Raw genomic sequence first — 20455 nt, 5'->3', positions numbered from 1 at the left:
AAAATATTAACGTAGTTTTTAAATATCTAGATACTAAACACACGAATGAAACTTTGAAGGAAAGTTACAAATATATATCAGTATCGGAAAACTTTGAAACTTCTAATAGCTTATAGTTTCACAATGTATCTAAACGCATACATATATAATATATATGTATAGTACAAGTAAATTTGTATTGGAATATATTTATTCAATTTCACCATCACAAAAAATTATTAAAACAACACAAAATCAAAACGAATTCAGTTTTCTCATGCACGAGTCAAACAAATCAGTTTATTTGTATTTTCATATATTAATTGAGACTAAATAAATAAGTTTCTACTGTAGATATAATATATAAATAAGCAAAATAAATATTTAATAACATATTCCAATAATTATAATATTTTATTAGGATCATGAATATCAAGATTCTAATACATTTCATTGCTTATCTTAACGTATGGCACTTATTATGATATATTGAGCACGCATGTACTTTATTACCAAAGTTTATTCTTGGGCTTCTACTGCTACATATTATTTCCTTATTTTAAAGGTATATTTATTATCAAAAATAATTAACAATATAATAAAACCCTTATGCCGGACTTATCGAATTACCCATCCGAAATAAAGTTGGGTAGAGTCGGGTTTTGGCGTATAATGAGAATTTATTGTATCAGTTAGATGAGCAACGATTTTATTACATTACCTCAGAAAATCATAACTCACATAATTAACGTTAATGCAAGTTTTAACAAGCTGAAAATGCCGTTTCATATATGTACCTGCCAATAACTAAGTTTTTGATTATGTTTCTTATTAGTATTTAAATAATTAAAATACATACATGAGATTTTAATAGCACTAGCTTATAATAAATAAATTTATTATTATCGTTAGCTTCGGTACCTCACGACAGTGAGGTACCGAAGCTATCGAGTGTGCGGATACCGGACTCTCAACTATTTTGGTTTTAAATATTATTTTTGCTTCATTCTGATTTTTTTACCCTATTTTGTAATTCAGTGCTTGATATTAGATATTAAAACCATTTGTAGCTGTGCGATTTACAATATAAATGCGGAGAGATCGCGCGTGCGGGTCCTAAAGATATTTTATTTTATTTTATTTTATTTTAAATTAAATTAAGACCATCGTGGCCTAACAGGTTACCCCAATGCGCCACGATGGTCGAAAACAAATTTTAAATTTATAAAACATAAAAAAAAAAAAGTATATATACATAAATATAAAAATACTTAAACATAACAAAAAAATTATAAAATATTAAAATTAAATGAAATAAACCGGATCAGCTCCTCGTAGCTGACATTAAATAGGTCAATATGTAATGCCAGCGTATTAAGGAGCCGGATGGCCACAGCCATAGGCGAGTCGGCAAGTGCGGATGTCCTAGCCCTAACGGTCATCAAAAGAGGTCTCGATCGTGATTCTCGAAAATGTTCAGGAACCCAAAACTGGAATTCCTCGAGAATAGCTGGATTGTCGACAGCACCTTTTAGTAATTTAAAAAAATGCTTAGCGATATACAGCTTTCTGCGAGAACTCAGCGAATCATATCCCAACGCTCCTAAAAGAAAGGCGCTGGGATATAAGTACGGATAATAACCAAATGTCCTTTTGTAAAGGTATCTTAAAAACCTTTTTTGAATTTTTTCCACTAAAAGGGAATATTTGGCTATTCGGGGATTCCAAATTATAGATCCCGATTCAAGAATGCTACGAACTAAGGTGTCATAGAGGATGCGAATAACTGACGGATCGTCAAAGTGAAAGGCATTCCTCATAACAAAGCCGAGCATCTTGGAAGATTTATCACAGACGTCGTGTATGTGTAGAGAGAACCTCCATTTGCTCTCGAAAGTGATTCCGAGATCTTTAATGGAAGTTTCTCCAGTCAAAATGTTACCACCGAGATGGTAGAAATAAGCTGATGGCGAACGGGATCGAGAAAATGACACAGTATGGCACTTTCCGACACTAAAGGGCAGACGGTTAACGGAAGCCCATCTCCACAGAGAGTCTAAATCACTTTGTAGAGAGAAGGAGTCCGCAACAGATCGAATGCATTTATATAATTTTAAATCATCTGCGTACAGAAGAAAACTTGAATGTTTAATTGCAGTATTTATGTCATTAATAAATAACACAAAAAGCAGAGGTCCCAGATTGGATCCTTGAGGAACCCCCGAAGGGGTAAAATATTCCTTTGACAATCGGCCACCATACGTTACAAACTGTCTACGATTGCTCAAATAACTTGAAAATAACCGAGTTAAATTATCTGAGCAACCGAGGTTCGACAATTTTTTTAATAATAACGCATGACAAACTCTGTCAAAGGCTTTCTCAAAATCTGTATACACGACGTCTACTTGAATTCCGGCATCGAGAGAAGTTGTCACCGTTTTGGTGAACGACAGAAGATTAGTAACAGTGGAACGGGCAGGACGAAACCCGTGCTGTTGGTCTAATAAAACTTGCTGAAAGTGATTGTAAAGATATTTATGAATAATTATTTCAAATAATTTAGCAGGAGCTGACAACACTGCTACTGGTCTATAATTCTTTATATATAATTTGTCACCCTTTTTATGAATAGGGGTGACTTTTGTGCATTTCCATAAATCAGGAAATGATGATGTTTTGAGAATCAGATCATAAATACATTTTAGAGGAGCAGCGAGACTTACTTCGCAACCCTTCAAAATAAAATCGGGAATCAAATCAGGTCCAGAAGAACGCCCTGTCTTTAATTTATTAAATCCGTATTTAAGATCTGAGTGCTCAGTTTCTCTGATGGTCAGTACTGAAGACCAAGAACATGAAGAAGGAAGCGACTGAGCAGAAGGCGAAAAATATTCCTCGAAAACAGAACGAAAATATTGCGCAAAACCGTCAGCAATATTTTGTGAACCGTCCAATGTTTTATCGTCGAGGTTCATCACTTTCAACGTAGACTGAGTAGCGCGTTTAGTGCTAATGAATTTCCAGAACGCTTTGGGATCATTAATTATTTGTTTTTGGCAATTTTTGTAATGATTGCGATGACAGGAAATTATCAAACACTTAACGCGTGCTCTTAATGAACGAAATTCCTCGAGAGCAGATGGATGTCCCGATCTCTTCCATAACTTATGAAAGGCGTGCTTTCTTTTTAGCAATGAGATGATCTCATGAGAAAACCATCTAGGATATGACACATTAAGCACTCGAGGGCGCTTTCGAATAAAGAGCTGGTCGAATGCACAATAAAGAACCTCATAGAAGGCCGCCAGGGAAGATTCAACATCAACGCACCCGCCAACTCGGCTCCAGTCCATACCTAAAAGTAAATTATTTAATAAACCAAAATCTACACAATTTCCAAACGACCATCCGAGATCATTCCGATCGCTCACGCATTCCAACTCATTCGTAGCTATGCCATTTTTATTTATATTTAATTTTATCATTAGCGCCGGGTGATAATTATCTTCCGATACCAATACGAATTCGCTCTTAATTACTATGCAATTATTTACATTTGTATAAATTAGATCTAATTTGTCACCAAAATTATTATTGACACAATTTATTTGATTTAAATTAAAAATATTACTTATTAAACTTATATCAATATTGGCACTAATGTTCGTAGGTAAATTAAAATCACCCAAGATGATACATTTTTTCTTCAAAAAATATTCAGATTCCGACTGAATCTTACGAAAAAATGCAGCAGTAACGTCTTTTAATTGATTTGGCGGAAAATATAACACGCATATAACGATTGAAGCTCGTTTCGTCTCGACGAGGATCCAGAGATGTTCTCCGTCAGCTTCGAGATGCGCAAGCCTTCGCGCATGAATTGAATCTCTGCGGACAGCTAAGAGCACACCTCCGCCTCTGCTGCATCGATCTCTTCTAAACACGGTGTAACGATCGTCGAAGAGCTCAGCGTTCAGCACGGAATCAGTCAGCCACGTTTCCGTTATAGCGATGATGTCATGCTCCTGTGCGTAGATAGCGGAAAGAAAGTCGACGGTCTTGGAATTTAATCCCCTTACGTTTTGATAAAAAATCGAAAGGGGATCCATCGAACTCTTCCTAGGAAGGTTTAACGCCTTTCCGAAATCTCCATTCTTTAAATGAGCATCCAGATGGCCATAACTCTGGACACATAACCTCATTTAGTTTGGCATCAGGAACTGCAATTTTGAATGATGCATAACTTGTGCCCTTTGTAATGATTTTCGAGACCGACACATCACATGATTTTAGTTTTTCTTTTAGATATACCATAATTGCATCCGCGGTTGTATCCCGGTGCAAGTAGAGCACGTGTAGATGTCTCATTTTTAAAGCTGCTTTTATTAACCCATCCTGCTGTCCAGACCCGCGAAGAAGCTGATTGCGCGCTTGTTTATTCTTCTTCCTGACTTCGGTCCAGGCAAATGGCGAGACATCGGGCACAGGCGTTGGGGTTTTCTCTGCAACCGAAGGAGCTGACGCGTGTCGTCGACGAGTCGGTGAGACTGCGGGTTGAATTGGTGACGACGAAATTGAGCCTATCACCATCTCATTGCTTGGCCTAGAGTCCATGGATTTTGCGATTATTTTTTTATTTTTTCTTCTCTTTGTGAGCTGTTGCTGCTGGGTCGCAGCTTGAATTTTTAGCAGACTTTTTAGTTGCGCAATTAGAGATTGCTGTTCCGCAATCAACTTCGCTTGTGCAGCGAATTTTGCGTCCATTTTTTCAACAATAATATTAATTATGTCCATTACTGGAGCTAATGTAAGTAGACGTCCGATAATGACGAGCGATAACGAGCGAATATGCGGTTGATCCTAGTGCATTTTTGACTGTTACCGCGTTACTGCGTTAATTTGCGCACTACATAGACAAATATTTAGGACTTTCAACGATATTAAAATATAGTAATAATATTCGAATATTCAATCAAGAACTCTACCAACATTTATTACTACTCGTAATGCAGTCTCTGTGGAATGTTTTTCTTTGAATTCTGATTATTGTTTACGTATAATGTTTTGTGAAAAAATAAAATCCTTTAATTGTGTTATTACTACTTCTTTCATAGCGTTATTGTTCTCATTTCATAAATCCTTCTACTGTTTTTTTTATTTTATGTATATATATGATAGTAGCAATCTTCAAATTATCGATATATTTCCTTTGAAAATTGCTTTATTTATAATACTAAATAATGTAATTTAGTTATTAATATTTTCAATGTTTCTTTAATTATAATATATTCACATCCAATTCATCAGGACTTGTTCCTATTTTTAATTTACAATTTATGTTTTGAATTTTTTCTTGAGATACTGATATGAATTCTCCATTTTTAAATTAAATGCTTAATTATTGTATCGTACTAATTTATTAAACTGAGGTATTGAATTTACAAATTCTTTGATGCTCTCAATGTAGTATGTATTGATTTTATCTTATCATATGATGGTCCTTTATATACATTTCTAATAATTTTCGTTTCTCTGAATAGGATTAATTCTTTTTTACCATATCTTATTCTGGACATATTTTATTTAATCTATCGACTTTAATATTTTTTAGCCTGCCATATTTTTATATGGTTGTAATGCTTTCAAATTTTTATTTAAAACTTTATATTCTACTCATTTTGTTTTTATTATTTTAAATATTTTACATGGTTTATCTTTTATATTTTAAGCATTTTTTAAATTTATTTAATCTTCTTGGGGAAAGAGGAGGAGATTAACATCTTTATAATTTTTCCATACATCCCTTAACCAATCCGAATGATTTGCAACAAAATTAAAATATTATAACTAAACAGAAACATTTTCTTATTTTGTATAAAGTGAGGGATCATTGATCTATCGCGATTAAAAATTGACTTAAGTCTAATAAACTTGTTGTCAATCAAGTAAAGCAAAATACGTTTTTATTTGTATCAAATAACCCTCGTATAAAGCAACGACAAGAAATGATCTTAGGTTCAGGTATCTGGCATGATTAAAAAATTGAAAACCAATGGGGGGGGGGGGTGAAACCAATGATAAAAGGAGCATAAATCGAAACAAACGATCAGCGAGGGGCGCGCGTAATGGGCGTGTAATTTAGCTCTCGAGATTAATATCCGCCATTCTGCGAGAGAGAATGTATCCGAGATTAATCGCTTCCTCTGAAACTGAAACGTTATGCTATCCTCCATCCATAGGTAAGATGATGAAACTCCGGAAGGGGAAAATTTGTTGGTACACATCCGAACCCTCGATTTATCTGCACGGTTCGGTTCACCCTTAATTCATTCAACCCTTATACATTATTTAAACGGCCAGATATTCCGAGTGATTCTCGCGCAAATTGAATTATTAACGCGATGGATATTATCATTCATATTATAACTGTTTGATGACTTTTATATTCTAGTCATAAATATTTATAGATAAGTTTTTGTTTGAAATAGTATGTCCATTTAGATTAAACGATTTGAATGTTTATGGTATAAAATATGCAGTAATTTACTATTTTTAGTTTTTAATATTTCGATAAATTGTAATTAATACTAAAATACCGATATTTATTTAATAAAATAAGTTAAATTAATTACATATTTTATTTAAGGATTCTTTTATTAAAATAAAATGTAAAATATGTAATTATCTTTCTTGAATCATTAGCCTAATGCGTTACAACGGGGTAAACACAATGAGCAACTACTAAGTAGTGAGACACCAGACTGAAATATCATAATATTATCCACTAATATATGTTTTATGTATTTTTTATTTTGATTGTATGATTTCTTTGGTACAATATTTTTTATTAAATATTTATTATTTACACAGCAATATCAACTCAAAGAGTTGTTGATTGAGAATGTAAAAATACACAAGAAGCTTTCAAAATTTACAACCATTAATTAATGTATTGATTTTATAGAAAATTTCAACCAACCAAATAAATTTAAGTGGTTACCTATAGACCTTTAATCAACACTCAGTTTTAGCAATTAACAACATTAATTAGTATTTTTGCCTTTGATGGCCCAATATAGCATGATATTAATTATTAACAGCGAGGCGCTAAGCGTTTTTCGATATTGAAGGAAAACAGCCATGAAATTTCATTGAGCGATGATCAATCAAGCGCAGAACCTGCTTCAAACATTTTTAATACATCCTAACGAAAACCTTGAATTTTTTATCTCAATAAACTTAAATCTTAAATTGAACACGCTTATGATAATTCCAAGGATGTTGTCCCGTCCAACAGGTATTCGATAATGTCAATCCGGGAACGAGAACATGATCAGATATTCAGACTATTCCGATTTCATTAGCATATATATTGATGTCATGCCTCTTATCTAGGTCACCTTAACTATATATGATTAATTACTTGTGTATTAGGAACATGTTGACTTAACGAGAAACGCCTCTATATATGCGTATTTAGATAATTATATAAACCTTCGTTAGTAATCTCACATTAGGTTTGTAATGGACCTATTCAAAGCGATGCGAAGCCTCGTTAATGTACTTGACCCAAGACGGACCATGTTAACGTCTTTGGAAGGTTTTAAGGATCTATCCTCGCTTATCGAGACTGCTAATTGTTTGCGAGCACAATAAAATGTTTCTAATTAGGATTACGACTCACGTTAGTGTTGATGAGTAACCTTTGTGGTTAAGACTTATTTTGCCCATTTTATTTTAATATGAAAGTTATCTATAGCAATATGTTAAATGAAACTGCATCAATTTTATTATGTGTATTTTAATATAATGTTTCATGAGTAATATCTGTTTTATAGAACAGATACTGAATTATTAGTATTCTATTTGATGATAATTCCACAAAAATCCCTAAATTTTATTACAGAATTACATGCTCTCTTAATGTATATATTTATAATTTGTATTAATGTAATGCAATATTATTTTAAAATAACTCATTGTGTCTATAACATATTTTTTTTAAATGTATTGCTTTTTATATATAAGTAAGTCTTTGATAATTATTTTTCTCAAACCTTTATGATTGCTTATTAACATTTAAAATATATGAAAAGCTGAGCTGTTACCTTGAAATTAAAATTAAATTATTCTACTATACTAATAACTGTGAACGTGGCTATATTTTTTTATTAATTGCTGTATAGTGTCTACTTCTGTAAAGTAATGTATATTATTATTTATAATTGCTTTTTTATTTGTACTACTTGTATTTAATTTTATAAAATCGTTGATTAAAACATTATTAAATTTAGCTTAAAATCTTATTGAATTACTTTTGCAATAAAATGTCAATTCAAATTACGTATTATACATTACAATACTAATAAAATGTTTACACCACGAGTAAAACATCGCTTACAACAAAAACCATTTATGTTAGCAAAAAGCTAATTACAGATATATGAATTATATTTAATAATATTATTTTAAACTTTATGAATCACGTTGTATAATGAATAAAGTGATTTTATTTTATTCCAACTCCGTTCGCTTACCAAATGAAATTAGCAAAAAGACGCAATGATTTGTGATTTATATTAATACATTGTGACTAGAGATTGCAATAATACTGGGTTTTTTCAAACCAGTATTACTGAGAGAAAAAACAGCCAACCGGTATTATCATTATTATTTTTATTAATAATTAATAAAATAGAGCAAAATAATAATATTTATAAATAAGTTTTGCCGTAATATTATATATTGTTGAACGTTGATATTGCGAATTTTACAAAAAAAAAACAAGGAGTCAAAATTTGGAACATTTTCTTTGAAAATATTGAATGAAAATGTAATAACAAGTGTCGTCTTGATATATTTTTTAAATTTAATAAGCAAACAGGGAAAATTTCGACTTTAATTGGCAGCATTTATGATCAATTATCCGTCTGACTATGTATATTTCGTGTTTTAAACAATCAGAAACGTTTTAACAACCTTCCTTACATTCAGGTACTTCTAAAAATACTTTATACGCTGATTCTTTATTGTATTGTATATAATAACTAATAAAAATCAATAACACAATAACCTTTTTAATTTTTCCTCACGGTCGGAAAAAAATATTTTTAAAAATTCGTGCGGCAGATATTTTTTTGGAACAAAAAGTCTAAAAAATCATTGTCTTTTATGGACTGCTTCTGGATGCCTCCTAAATTTTTATCGCAATTTTTTTGATGAAATATATTTCTATATTATTCATTATTTTTTGTGAGTTATGATTTTATGAAAGAACCTAATGATGAAGGAGTGCTTAGATAATTGTAAATCTGTTTGATTAAAAAGCGATATATTTTTGACTAAAAACGGATTTATATGCAGAATACTTAAATCTTATAAAATTAGAACAATTTATTTTATTCTTCGTTTACTATTGGTAATTTCTGCATATATTTTACTGTTTAAAAGCAGCATTTTTTTTGTTATTTTTAGTCTAATATGCAACAAACTAAAAAGAAAAGTCATTTTTGAAACAATAATTGCGCCAATAAGAAATTTTTAGCGTCATATAATATCAAAATAGTGAATAAAACTCGCGTAGATATAACAAAATCATTACTTTTGTTGGCTAATTTATGGTCACATCATCTGCAATTTAATTCTATATTTAAATGATTTTATTACTATAATTAGGACTATAACAAAAAATAAATATTGCTAAATTTGAAATCAATTTTGGTGAAAAAATAAATTCACACTTTCGTAGTGATTTTAATATCAAAAATACACATTTTCAATTTTAAGAAATTCAGCTTTTAATAAATTAAATAAATTATATGTAAAACGTGTGCTATTAAAATCTATCATGAAAATGCAATTAAATATGATGGTAACAAAAATGTATTATAAAAATACTTTTTGTATCGATGAAATAATACCGGTATTACTGAGGGAGAAAACAGTCAATACTGGTATTACTGGTATTGACATTATTATTATTTTACTTGATTGGTAAAAAAACGGTTCAAAAAATATATTGTTTTTAAAAATTCTATCGCTTAGCACATTTTGACAATGAATTATTTATTTATTAGATTACATCATTTTTTTAATTTAAATTTAATTTATGTAAAAAAAAAATTAATTTCTTACAAAATTTATAAATGTATTTAAGCAATCTCTTTAAAAACCAAGTATATTTAAAGTTTCATCTCATAATCTCGATCTTATTTTCATGCAAATCAACACTTGTAGGACGAATTGTTTTTAAAACTTTCGAAGGAATGAGATCTAGATATGGAATAACTCCACTAGGTTTATGTTATAAAACATATTTTTTAATAAATCTGTAAACACTTTATAAAACGGAAATGATACGTATATCATACAATTGAAACAAGTTTTTAGGTAAAACTCATAAAGTACAACTATACATAATTGCCATAATGTGTTTTGTCAACTAATCTGTTAGATGTCCATTCATGCAAAGACGAAAAAATCAAATGGAAACGTTTTCTTTGAATATATGGAATGAAATAACTATATAAAAGCTTAATAGCTAATATCATCTCCATATTTTTTTAAATATAATAAACAAGCAGAGCAAATTTCGACTTAATTATCCATCTGACTATGTATATTTCATGTTTCCAAGAATAAGAAGCATTTAAGCAATCTTCCTTACATTCAGGTACTTCTAAAACTATTTCACACTCTGATTCTTAATTGTGTTGCTTAAGAGTACCAATAAAAATCAATAAGACGATTGTGTACAAAAACCTTTTTGGCTCATTTATTTTTTACATTGTCTTAAAAACTATTTTTAAAAATGCGGGTGCTAAATCTGTTGGAACAATAAGTCTAAGAATACATCGTCTTTGACAAAATATCGTCTTTCATTGACCGCTTCTGGATGCTTCCTATTTTTTTATACTAATAAAAAATATTTCTATATTATTCATTAATTTTTGTCAGTTATGATTATCCGAAAGAACCTTCTGAGAAAATTTGTTCAAAATGCGACATAATTTTTTCTAAAAATATATTTATGAGATATATTATGATTGTGATTGAGATATTATTTATTTGTATAATGTTATTTTATTTATTGTACATTTAATATTTATTTTAGAATATCACAATACTATTTATTTTCGAAAGAATTATCTCTCGTATATTTTTTTCTGCTCATATTAAAAGTAACGTTAATTCAATTTAAATTATAAATGTTTATATGAACATTATAAAATAAAAAATACGTAAATACTGCATATTATTAAATCAATCCCCTATAATGAGCATCATCTTAATCTCCAATTCAGCTTTCAAGCAACATAAGCATCGTCGTTTTCTTAATTTTAAGCAATGGAAATATCGGTTTCAATAAATAAAATGTACAAATTAAAAAAAAAATTTTATTCAACCGGTATTTTATTTTTAATACCGGTAATATCGATTTTTACTCCAATACCGATATTACTGGTATCGGTACTACCGGCAATGCAATCCCTAATTTTTACATCCCTTGTTAAGCCAGTTTTTGATGCACTGATATCGAAAAGTGCTAAATATGTTATTGTTTTTGGGTAAAGAGTGAAAGTATTAATCGACCCAATGTAGTCAAAAATTAAAAATATAAATTCTATATGCGGCCCTTGATAATTTTTTTTTTAAACTATATCAAATGCTTTATTATATTTAAAACATACTAATATTAATCTATGAGATTTTGAAGTCTTTGATGAAATATAATTATTATATAATAAGCAATGATTTTGTTTTATTTTTTAATTTATATAAGAATAGCAAAGTAAAGGGTTGCGTTAGGAATTCCGAACATAACTTCAACGTCAAAAAACTCGGGCAAAAAGTTACGTAAGAAAGAGCTTTCACTTGATCCTGATGGAACGAAGTTTCGGTAAAGTTTTCTACAATAGTTTCTTAGTTATATGTTTTTTTCTCTTTGAAATCGATTTATAATCATCTGCGGTTAATGCTCCCTTTATTTACTAACAACGCCATGGTTAGAGACATTGTTTTTTTAATCTTAAGTTAGATTTAAAAATAATGGCATAATCATTTCTTATAAGTATAATATATAGTTTAATACTGTGAGCTAACAAATTATTTTTATTTTTCCAGATGTAACACGACAGCTGAAAACTTCAACAATGGACCGGCAAACTGTATAGAAATATGTTTGCCGACGTTTGCAAACTGTTGCGAGTCGATGCTGTAACCGACATAAAAGAAATTCTAAAACAAATTATGGATAGCCAGGGTTAAACCCGAAGCTGGAATAATGTGGTCCATTTTAGCGATCACCGTCCTCTTCTCCGGCTTATCTTCAGCTGCTTCTCCATCTTGCGGAGGCGTGTTGACCAATCGGAACGGGGTGATACACACACCTAATTTTCCTTTACCTTTCAACACACCCATACATTGTCAATGGCTAATATCCAAAGGAGAGAACGAAGGAAATGCTTCGATCGTGGTGTATTTGACTCAAGTTTTTGTGACCAGCGGTCTTAAGTTCACCGAATATTTATATTACGATGATGCTTATAAGGCAGGAGCTAGGGTTGTGCACACAGTGAGCGAATCTAGTGCGACGCATGTGAAATGGCTCCAAGTAGCCGGTCCATTTCTGCTTATCGAGCTGGTGCTGGCACGGCTCGAAGGTCATCATCTTCGAGCTCTGCCAAAACTGCTGGACGTGTACGGGTTCAACATTACTTATGAGATAAGCGCCGGAGCGAATCCTGTGAAGCCCTATCAATGTAACACTATTGAGTGTCGCTTTTTAGGGCACTGCTATGCTAACAAGAATTTCACGTGAGTATTAAAGTACATATAAATAATCTTAATACCACAGTTAAATTAATTTTAAATTAACTATTTTTTATTAACTATATTTTACAACAAAAACAAGTGCATATTAACGGTTTTAAACCAAGCTAAATTAAATTTGAACAATATTCATACAAATATAAATTCATTTAAACAAATGAATGCACTTCTTGTTCCCTTAGTAACAAACAAACAAAAAAAATAAAACACAAGATCGAATCAAAGACGACGTAGCTTGAGTCTGTGTCGGCCGAGATAAAGTCAAAATTACGCCCAAGATTGGTGGTCCAAATGTCGGCAAACGAGATGCGAGTAAGAAAAGGCGCGATACGAGAATAAAGCCCTCACATCTTAAAAAGCTAAGTAAAGTGTTGAATAAATCCGGCAAAATCTTAAACAAAATATGTACAAGCATGGCCATAGTTATGGGGCACCACAATAAAATCGTGAAAATTTCAATAAAAAACCGATCGAGGTTTTTCAAAGAGTTTATTTTAAGCTCATTTTTAATATTTAATAGGCCCACATTTATTTACAGCTGCAACCTTTTTTGGCATACTGTCAATTAATGACTTGCATTTGGACGGAGACAATTTTTTCCATTCCATCTGCAATTTTTCTCGCAATTTAGTTTTAGATTTGCAATTGTGATGGGCAACCTTTCCTTTTAATTTTGCCAATAAATTCTTTATAAGATTAAGGTATAGTGGCAATTCTAAAAGCGTCAGACGCTTTAAGAATTGTCTTGCTGGAATCGGATGGTAGCGTGGTCTATGCTTGGAAATATTCCTGTAGAAATTCATTAAAGTAGATTCCAACATTGAAATATAAATGTAAATATTCACACTAACTTCGCAAGTGTATAGTTTTTCTACCCCTGCTCCTGTCATGCAACTCCAGACCATACCGCTTCCGCCAAAATATTTGACTTTGGACACTACGTAATCAGCTAGATATTCTTCTCCAACTTTTTGAAGCGCGTATACTACAAAACCCAAAAAAATATTGCTTTAGAAATTTTGAATAAATTAAGTTTTTAAGATTCTGTAAGAACATTGTTTTTGTGTATTAGACAACTCTCCAATAAGCCCAGATTTTCAAACTATATATAAGCTAGTATTAATTTGTTGTTATCAAAGTACTCGCAGTTAGTTAACGCATTATAATCTTGACATTTTTATAAATTTTATATTTGCTTTATTAACTAATATAGATGATATCGCCTACAAATGTATTTAAATAAATAAATAAATATTAATAGCTTTCGTACAAAGGCGATATTGTAGAATATTAAAGTCTGGCTACTCTTAATGTGTCAAGAGAAAAAACTTTGTAATTTTATTAAGTCGCTCTTCATTAAATTTACTTAATTTGTAAAGGAAAAAAGAGGGCATTTTTATAGTTTGAGGATGAGGTACGAATATTTTTCATTTATCTTCATTATCTCTTCAAAGTAATTATCATAGAATTTCGCATCGTTTTATAAAAAAATATTATCGAGTGTATTCCAGTATTTAATATAACATATACAAAAGAACAATCTTTGACAATTATTGTGAAGATTTTTGCAAACTTTATTACCGGTCACTCTAAATAATTTATCATTAAATACATATTTATTATTTTATAAAAGCTAATAGCTGACTGTAAAGTCTTTATCTTGATATGTATGTATATACATATATTATATATAAAAAATCTAGGCAGTATAATTTTATGTTATAGTGAATTAATGTTTTACTAGTATAAATATAATTTAACTAACACAGTCAGTTAAAATATATCAAACAATTGATTTACTGAAATTTAAAACTATATTTGTTCATAAACGGATGCTCGTATTTCTACATGATCAGATTCACAGAATTATGACATTACATCATTCGATAAAATATTACAATACTTAGAATAAATCAAGCCCAAGCTTAACTAAAACAAATTAACCTAATAAAAGTTCAAAAACTATAGTTAGTTTTAGAACTTTCATACTGTTGGGATTCGTTAATTCGTTTAGGTTTGGTTCGGTTTTGAACAATAAATAGATGTTTCGCAACTGTTAAATTTAATTTGATTGACAGTTTATAGCAGTTTATGATTTCAATAGATTATATTTTTGCTAGTATAAATACATAACAACCGGATATTTTTCACTGAAATGCCAGTAAAAAAATTAATTTACTGGTAATACATACACTGTAACATATTTTTTGTTTAATACATATAAAATATTTTCTTTGAGCTAAAGTAGCTCATTATTATAGAATTTTCATTACCTAAAATGTACCTTTAGATCGAATTTAATTAATCTTCACGATAATTAAAATGATCGATCAAAATTATAATTATATAATAATAATTAGTTTCGATCTCCCAGACACAATAAAAATTAAAACAACCCTAAGGTCTATATGGTATTAGAACCCAGGTCTTTCAAGTCAATAGTCAGCGACTGTGCTATAATAAATATATTTATGTGTATGTTCTCGCCATAATCTTCATCGCATAGTCTCCAAATCTTCTCAAAAATCAGGTGACTGCTAAGCTGAACTTGGATTATAAGCGGCTTTTTCAGGTTTCTAAGAGTCGTCTCGGTCGATTTTAAAAGTGGAGATTTTTCATTACTGCCTAAAGTCAGCTGAGATTAATCCATTTGAAATTGAGAAGACAGGTGATAGTTGTATTTATTTTCCTATATAATATATCTTAACGCTGCCTCAGAGTCACTTTCTATTTCAAACTACGCCTCAATTTAGACTTTGAATTTTCCAACAATGAAGCTCTCACAACAATCGACATCCGCGATCCAAAGGTTATCCCTTTAAAATTTTTCACTTCAATCGTCAGATTTTGGTCCAGCTCAGTCGTAATCTTGAGTCGCTATGAATTAACTCATGATTTTAAAGATTTTACTACGTAGTTCATTCGATCATTTAACGAAATATTCATTACATATTTAAATATAAATTGTTTTCAATAAATTAAAGGTTCATATAGCTACCTTCTGTAACGTAAAAATAATTCATATTTGTGTAATTTAAATTAACTGCTGATTCATACGTTACATTTACTTTCTTCTCGATCCTAAGACATGGTAAATGCAGCATACAAAGCATGTATTTTTTTTCTGTTCCATCCTTTAAGGAAGTACCTTCTTGTTTTTTTCTCTGGTCAAACATATTCTAAATGTATTTTAAGGATTTTTTGACAGCTCATCTGAATTATATGGGTATTATTTTTATATTTCTTTGTTAACTATTTGTCAGAGAAATCTTGTGTTTCATTTCTATCTAATCATATAATATTTTATTTCATATACCTTCATCCCTCGATTGACGCGGTAAATACGTTCTAGATTTTTGCATAAAGCGAGCCATAGAACGAAATTTGTAATGAAGCGATCAAATAGTATTCATTTTTATTATTATTTTAAGTATAAAGTAAACGATAAAAATCTTTACTTTATCAGCGACACGGACAGTGAGAGAGATTCCATATCAAGTCAGGTCTAGTGCAATAAATTGGTGTAAACCATTAACCATGCGTTTGTATATCGCCACGCTACACCAAATGTGTGATTTATATTATTTAAAAAAATATTTTTCTCAACCACGTAAATCAAGGGTGTAGTGCAAGAGAGAATATTAAGTATTAGCTATATGTATAATATTTTTGCTTGTATTGAATGAATCCACTTATATAACGCTTTCCCCTTTGTCTTATTTTTCGTTATGAGAGCTACTGTGTACAACAAAAAATTGACTTCTTCAAAGTGCTTTCTGATCTTTGTTTAATTTTAATTTTAATATTTTGTGTTCTATTTATACTTGATCAAGAAACACATAAATATTTGTTACTAGCTATTAATATCGTATCATCTTGTTAGATCGTCTTCTTGACAGTCTCATTATATATTATGATATATTCTCCACTGATTTTCTCATTACATATTCTTCGTATGCTAAATAGATCCGTACATAACAAACAACCTTTTGAACTTGACAGGAAAAATTTGAATATATAGGTTTCAAATTTACATTAATAATTAATAGGCGTTTTGTGATCTATCCAGAACCGCAAAAACAAGAAATTTTCGATATTTGTATGTCTGTGCTGCACGCAATTAAGTTATAACTCTAAATTAAAATATTTCAACAGTTTTTACAAAAAATAATAATTCTCGTATTACTGAGGAACAACTTGCCATGATCCATCATCTACTTGAAGCTTTAAATTGATATATGAGTTTGAAAACTAAAAGTGTAAAGCAGGTCTGCGACCGGACGTTGTTCAATGTCCGCGTAATGCAAAAAGCTAGCGTTACTTTTTTAAAGCTTTCTTTCAAAGCAAATAAAGATAAATTGCCAATGATTACTCCTGTGTGGCTACGTGACGATTTAAAAAAAATCAACTTTGCCGGTATCTGGGGATTTTCTGATTACATTTTTCCGGAAAATTCCCTGATTTTATTTATGAAATTATATTAAAATCAGATTTAACTTTGTAAGCGTCAAAAATGAAAATAAAATTATATATATTCGCGGATTTAATCTTCCAACGCAAATATAGCTAATTACTTTAGAAAAATGGTTTTATTAAAATGATGTCGTAGAATAAATTTATTGAATTTTAAATCAACTGCCAAATATAATTAACAATCAAATGAAATTTATTTTAAAAAGTTACCTTTTATATTTAATTTTCTTTATTCAAATATCAGTAGAGTTGCAGATAAAAATAGAAAAAAAACTTCATAAAAAAGTGACGCATTGAAACAACTAAACTCTCTGAATCATTCGTTTTTTTTTGTCATAGAATTTTTATAATTTTTGAGCTTGATATAACACATCTATATTTAATATTGTAAAATACTAATAATGATGTTTATTTTCCCTATATTTCTGCATATAATTATTATATACATATAGTAACTCATACCATAAATAATTAGTTATTTTTTATTATATTCAATTCAGTGGTGTAAGGGGGCGGACCGCTCCGGGCGGCACTTGCTTGGGGGCGGCATTATCGCGATATACTGTTTTAAAAACTGAATTCGCTAAAAATATATATTCACAAATGTCTATGAGCTAAGTTGAATATGTAAAAAAAAATAAACAACAGTTTAACAAATAATGATTGTATGACCCGGCCTGACACGGATTTTATGTTAGATTTTAGTATTTTGAGTACTATAGATTTTAATCCATTTAGACTGGCTGGAATTCATGGAATATATCCGTTTGACTAAATCGCTCCAATACATTGAAATATGCATTATTGACTTAACTTTCTTTGAGACAATTTTTATTGTCAATTGAAAGCTTTTTAACTAATACGGCACTCAATAATATTCGCTGAGGAATGCGTACTTGTTATGCTAATTGGTATTATTTTGCCATATCTTTTGAATGGTTTAGTTAAATGTCTTTTGTAATTTATAGTTTTTGTCGTCTACATTAGTAAATTTGTCTGTTAATGCAGCTTTGATTATTTAATAACACGTCGACGTTATTTTTTTAATCTTGTCGACGTGCTATTTGTATAATACCTCGAAAATTAATATAAATTAGTCTTGTCATAAATATTTATTGTAATCCGAATTTTTTTCCGGTCTGTTTTTATAGTAGAGTACATATATAAATTCACATTTTTATTAATATGTGTGCTTTATAAACCACTGTGAGCTTTCATATGGGAATTGCATTGTATCGGATCACCACATTTTTATAGCCGACATAGTATAGCATCCCTTTGCCGCGGTCGGACAAATTCAATTTCCCCACTTTGTTAATTGCATTATACGTTCACGATAGACAGAAGAGGAAAAAGGATCGGTAGATGTAGATTGAAAAAAATAGCTCGTGTCGAACAAAATTAGTCGAAGCGAACTCGGTTAGAATTTATCAGGTCGGTTCTTACGGAGCGTCACGTTTCCTCTTCAACGGACGAATCCAATAATTGATTTAAGTTATAGAAAATATAATTACGTATTCTTAGCGCGCGTGATCGGACAAGGAGAGTTTAATTTGAAAAAGATACACGTATTCGATTGTAAGAGCGCTTAGCGCAGCAAATATACACTTTATAGGCACTTTTTTATAATAAAAATAATAAATCATTCATATTCATGTACCGTAAAGATATTCTAAAAGTGTAAATATTAGTCGGTTTTAGATACTAGTTGAATCATAATTAATATTTAGTCATGACATCGAGAGGGGAAGTATCTCGTCATTGTTCTTGGCTCATATTAAGGGCAGATCGGAAGGGACGTTATCGGCAAATTTTCAGGGTCGATCGAGTCTTTGATGAGTTGTCACATCAGTCGGTCTTTTTGATTTACTTTGCCTGCCCAAATCGGAATAGTCCTGGGCTACTAATTAAGCTTTTACTTAGAAAGTTTGAATTAATGCGTATTTAGAGTAATGTTTCAGATTGGTAAATGAATATGTCATCTGATATAACAATGCGTTGACATTTTTAAGGCAATTTACGACGAATGGCCTTACATCATTTTGTTATTTTTTTGTGCACATAAATTAAGAATAAAACTTGATAACACTTGACTACAAACGTAATCCAACACAGTTTTACCAAGACTGCTCAAATTTATTTATGAAACATTCTACTGATTGTATTTGTTGTTAGGTATCCACTGGTTAAACATAAGTTTAGAACTACACACGAGAAACAAAACATGTGTTTAAATAATGTTTACATCGATTCCAACCAAGCAAAAAATATGTAAAAAATACTTTTATCAAAGTTTAGCAAAGAAAATAAAATAATTTTTCATCAAGATTACGTACGTCTTTGTGCGTTTAGATTGCTTGGCACACGCGTTTATTTTAAGTGCAAATTACAAAAGTTTATAAATTATTTGTAAGTTTGTTTTAAAATCTGGCAGTACAAAATTGCGATATACATAGATACATATTGTGTCGTTCGTGACGTAAATTCTTTAAATTGTTCCGTCGAATATGACTGCTTTAATGAATCAGATCTCAAGATCGAATTGAAAGAGATTTTTTCTAAACTTTAAGGGTGTCGTCAATATTGATTTTGCGTTAGCACCACTGGATGCCAATTCATGGCTGATCACTCTTGTATATCCATGTCTGAAGTTGTGAATAGAATTCAATTGATTCTTGCTGTTTCTAAGTTTTCTTGTAACATTTTTGATCACTCGATACAATCGACTTCAAAAAGGGTTCTTTTTTTTATCTGGTGGGTAAAGATCTGCAGGTTGTCAACCTATCTAATAAATTATTATGTTACAATTCATGTTGCATACGAACACAGAACTTGACACCATTCCCATTTTATGAAAATATCTTATAACGTTCCATTAATAAATATTCAACCGTATTACAAGTTTTCTTAATGTGCAGTTGAGGTTCTGCATATACGATTTTACGTAATTGTTCATCTTCCATTGATAAAAGTTAAGGTTTAACACACCAAACACTAAACAGATATTTTAGTGTTAGTAGTTGCATTACTTCCTTTTTTAAATGCATAAAATATGCATATGTACCATTAATAACTTTGTATTTGGGCTGTAACACAATCTAAGACGAATAAAAACAAGTCAAAACAAAAATATGGGATTCAAAATATAAGGGCGTGCGGAACGCATGTC

At 30.4% G+C, this 20455-nt stretch overlaps 1 protein-coding gene across 2 annotated transcripts in view; it reads left to right on the top strand.

The window, feature by feature from the left end:
• LOC148232299 (uncharacterized) overlaps nt 1-20455 on the top strand; it is a 227079-nt gene that overhangs the window by 127376 nt on the left and 79248 nt on the right. For both annotated transcript variants that reach the window (XM_088192313.1, XM_088192314.1), the window contains one exon: nt 12106-12798. In XM_088192313.1, coding sequence (XP_088048439.1) covers nt 12266-12798 — 533 coding nt within the window. In that variant the 5' untranslated portion in view covers nt 12106-12265. The remainder of the gene's footprint in view (nt 1-12105; nt 12799-20455) is intronic.

The sequence above is a fragment of the Plectrocnemia conspersa genome, unplaced genomic scaffold (assembly GCF_051122295.1).
Source record: "Plectrocnemia conspersa isolate PC_06_02 unplaced genomic scaffold, ASM5112229v1 ptg000009l, whole genome shotgun sequence".
Taxonomy (NCBI): domain Eukaryota; kingdom Metazoa; phylum Arthropoda; class Insecta; order Trichoptera; family Polycentropodidae; genus Plectrocnemia; species Plectrocnemia conspersa.
The sequence above is the reverse complement of the archived record's forward strand: the minus strand, read 5'-3'. Positions and strand labels throughout refer to the sequence as shown.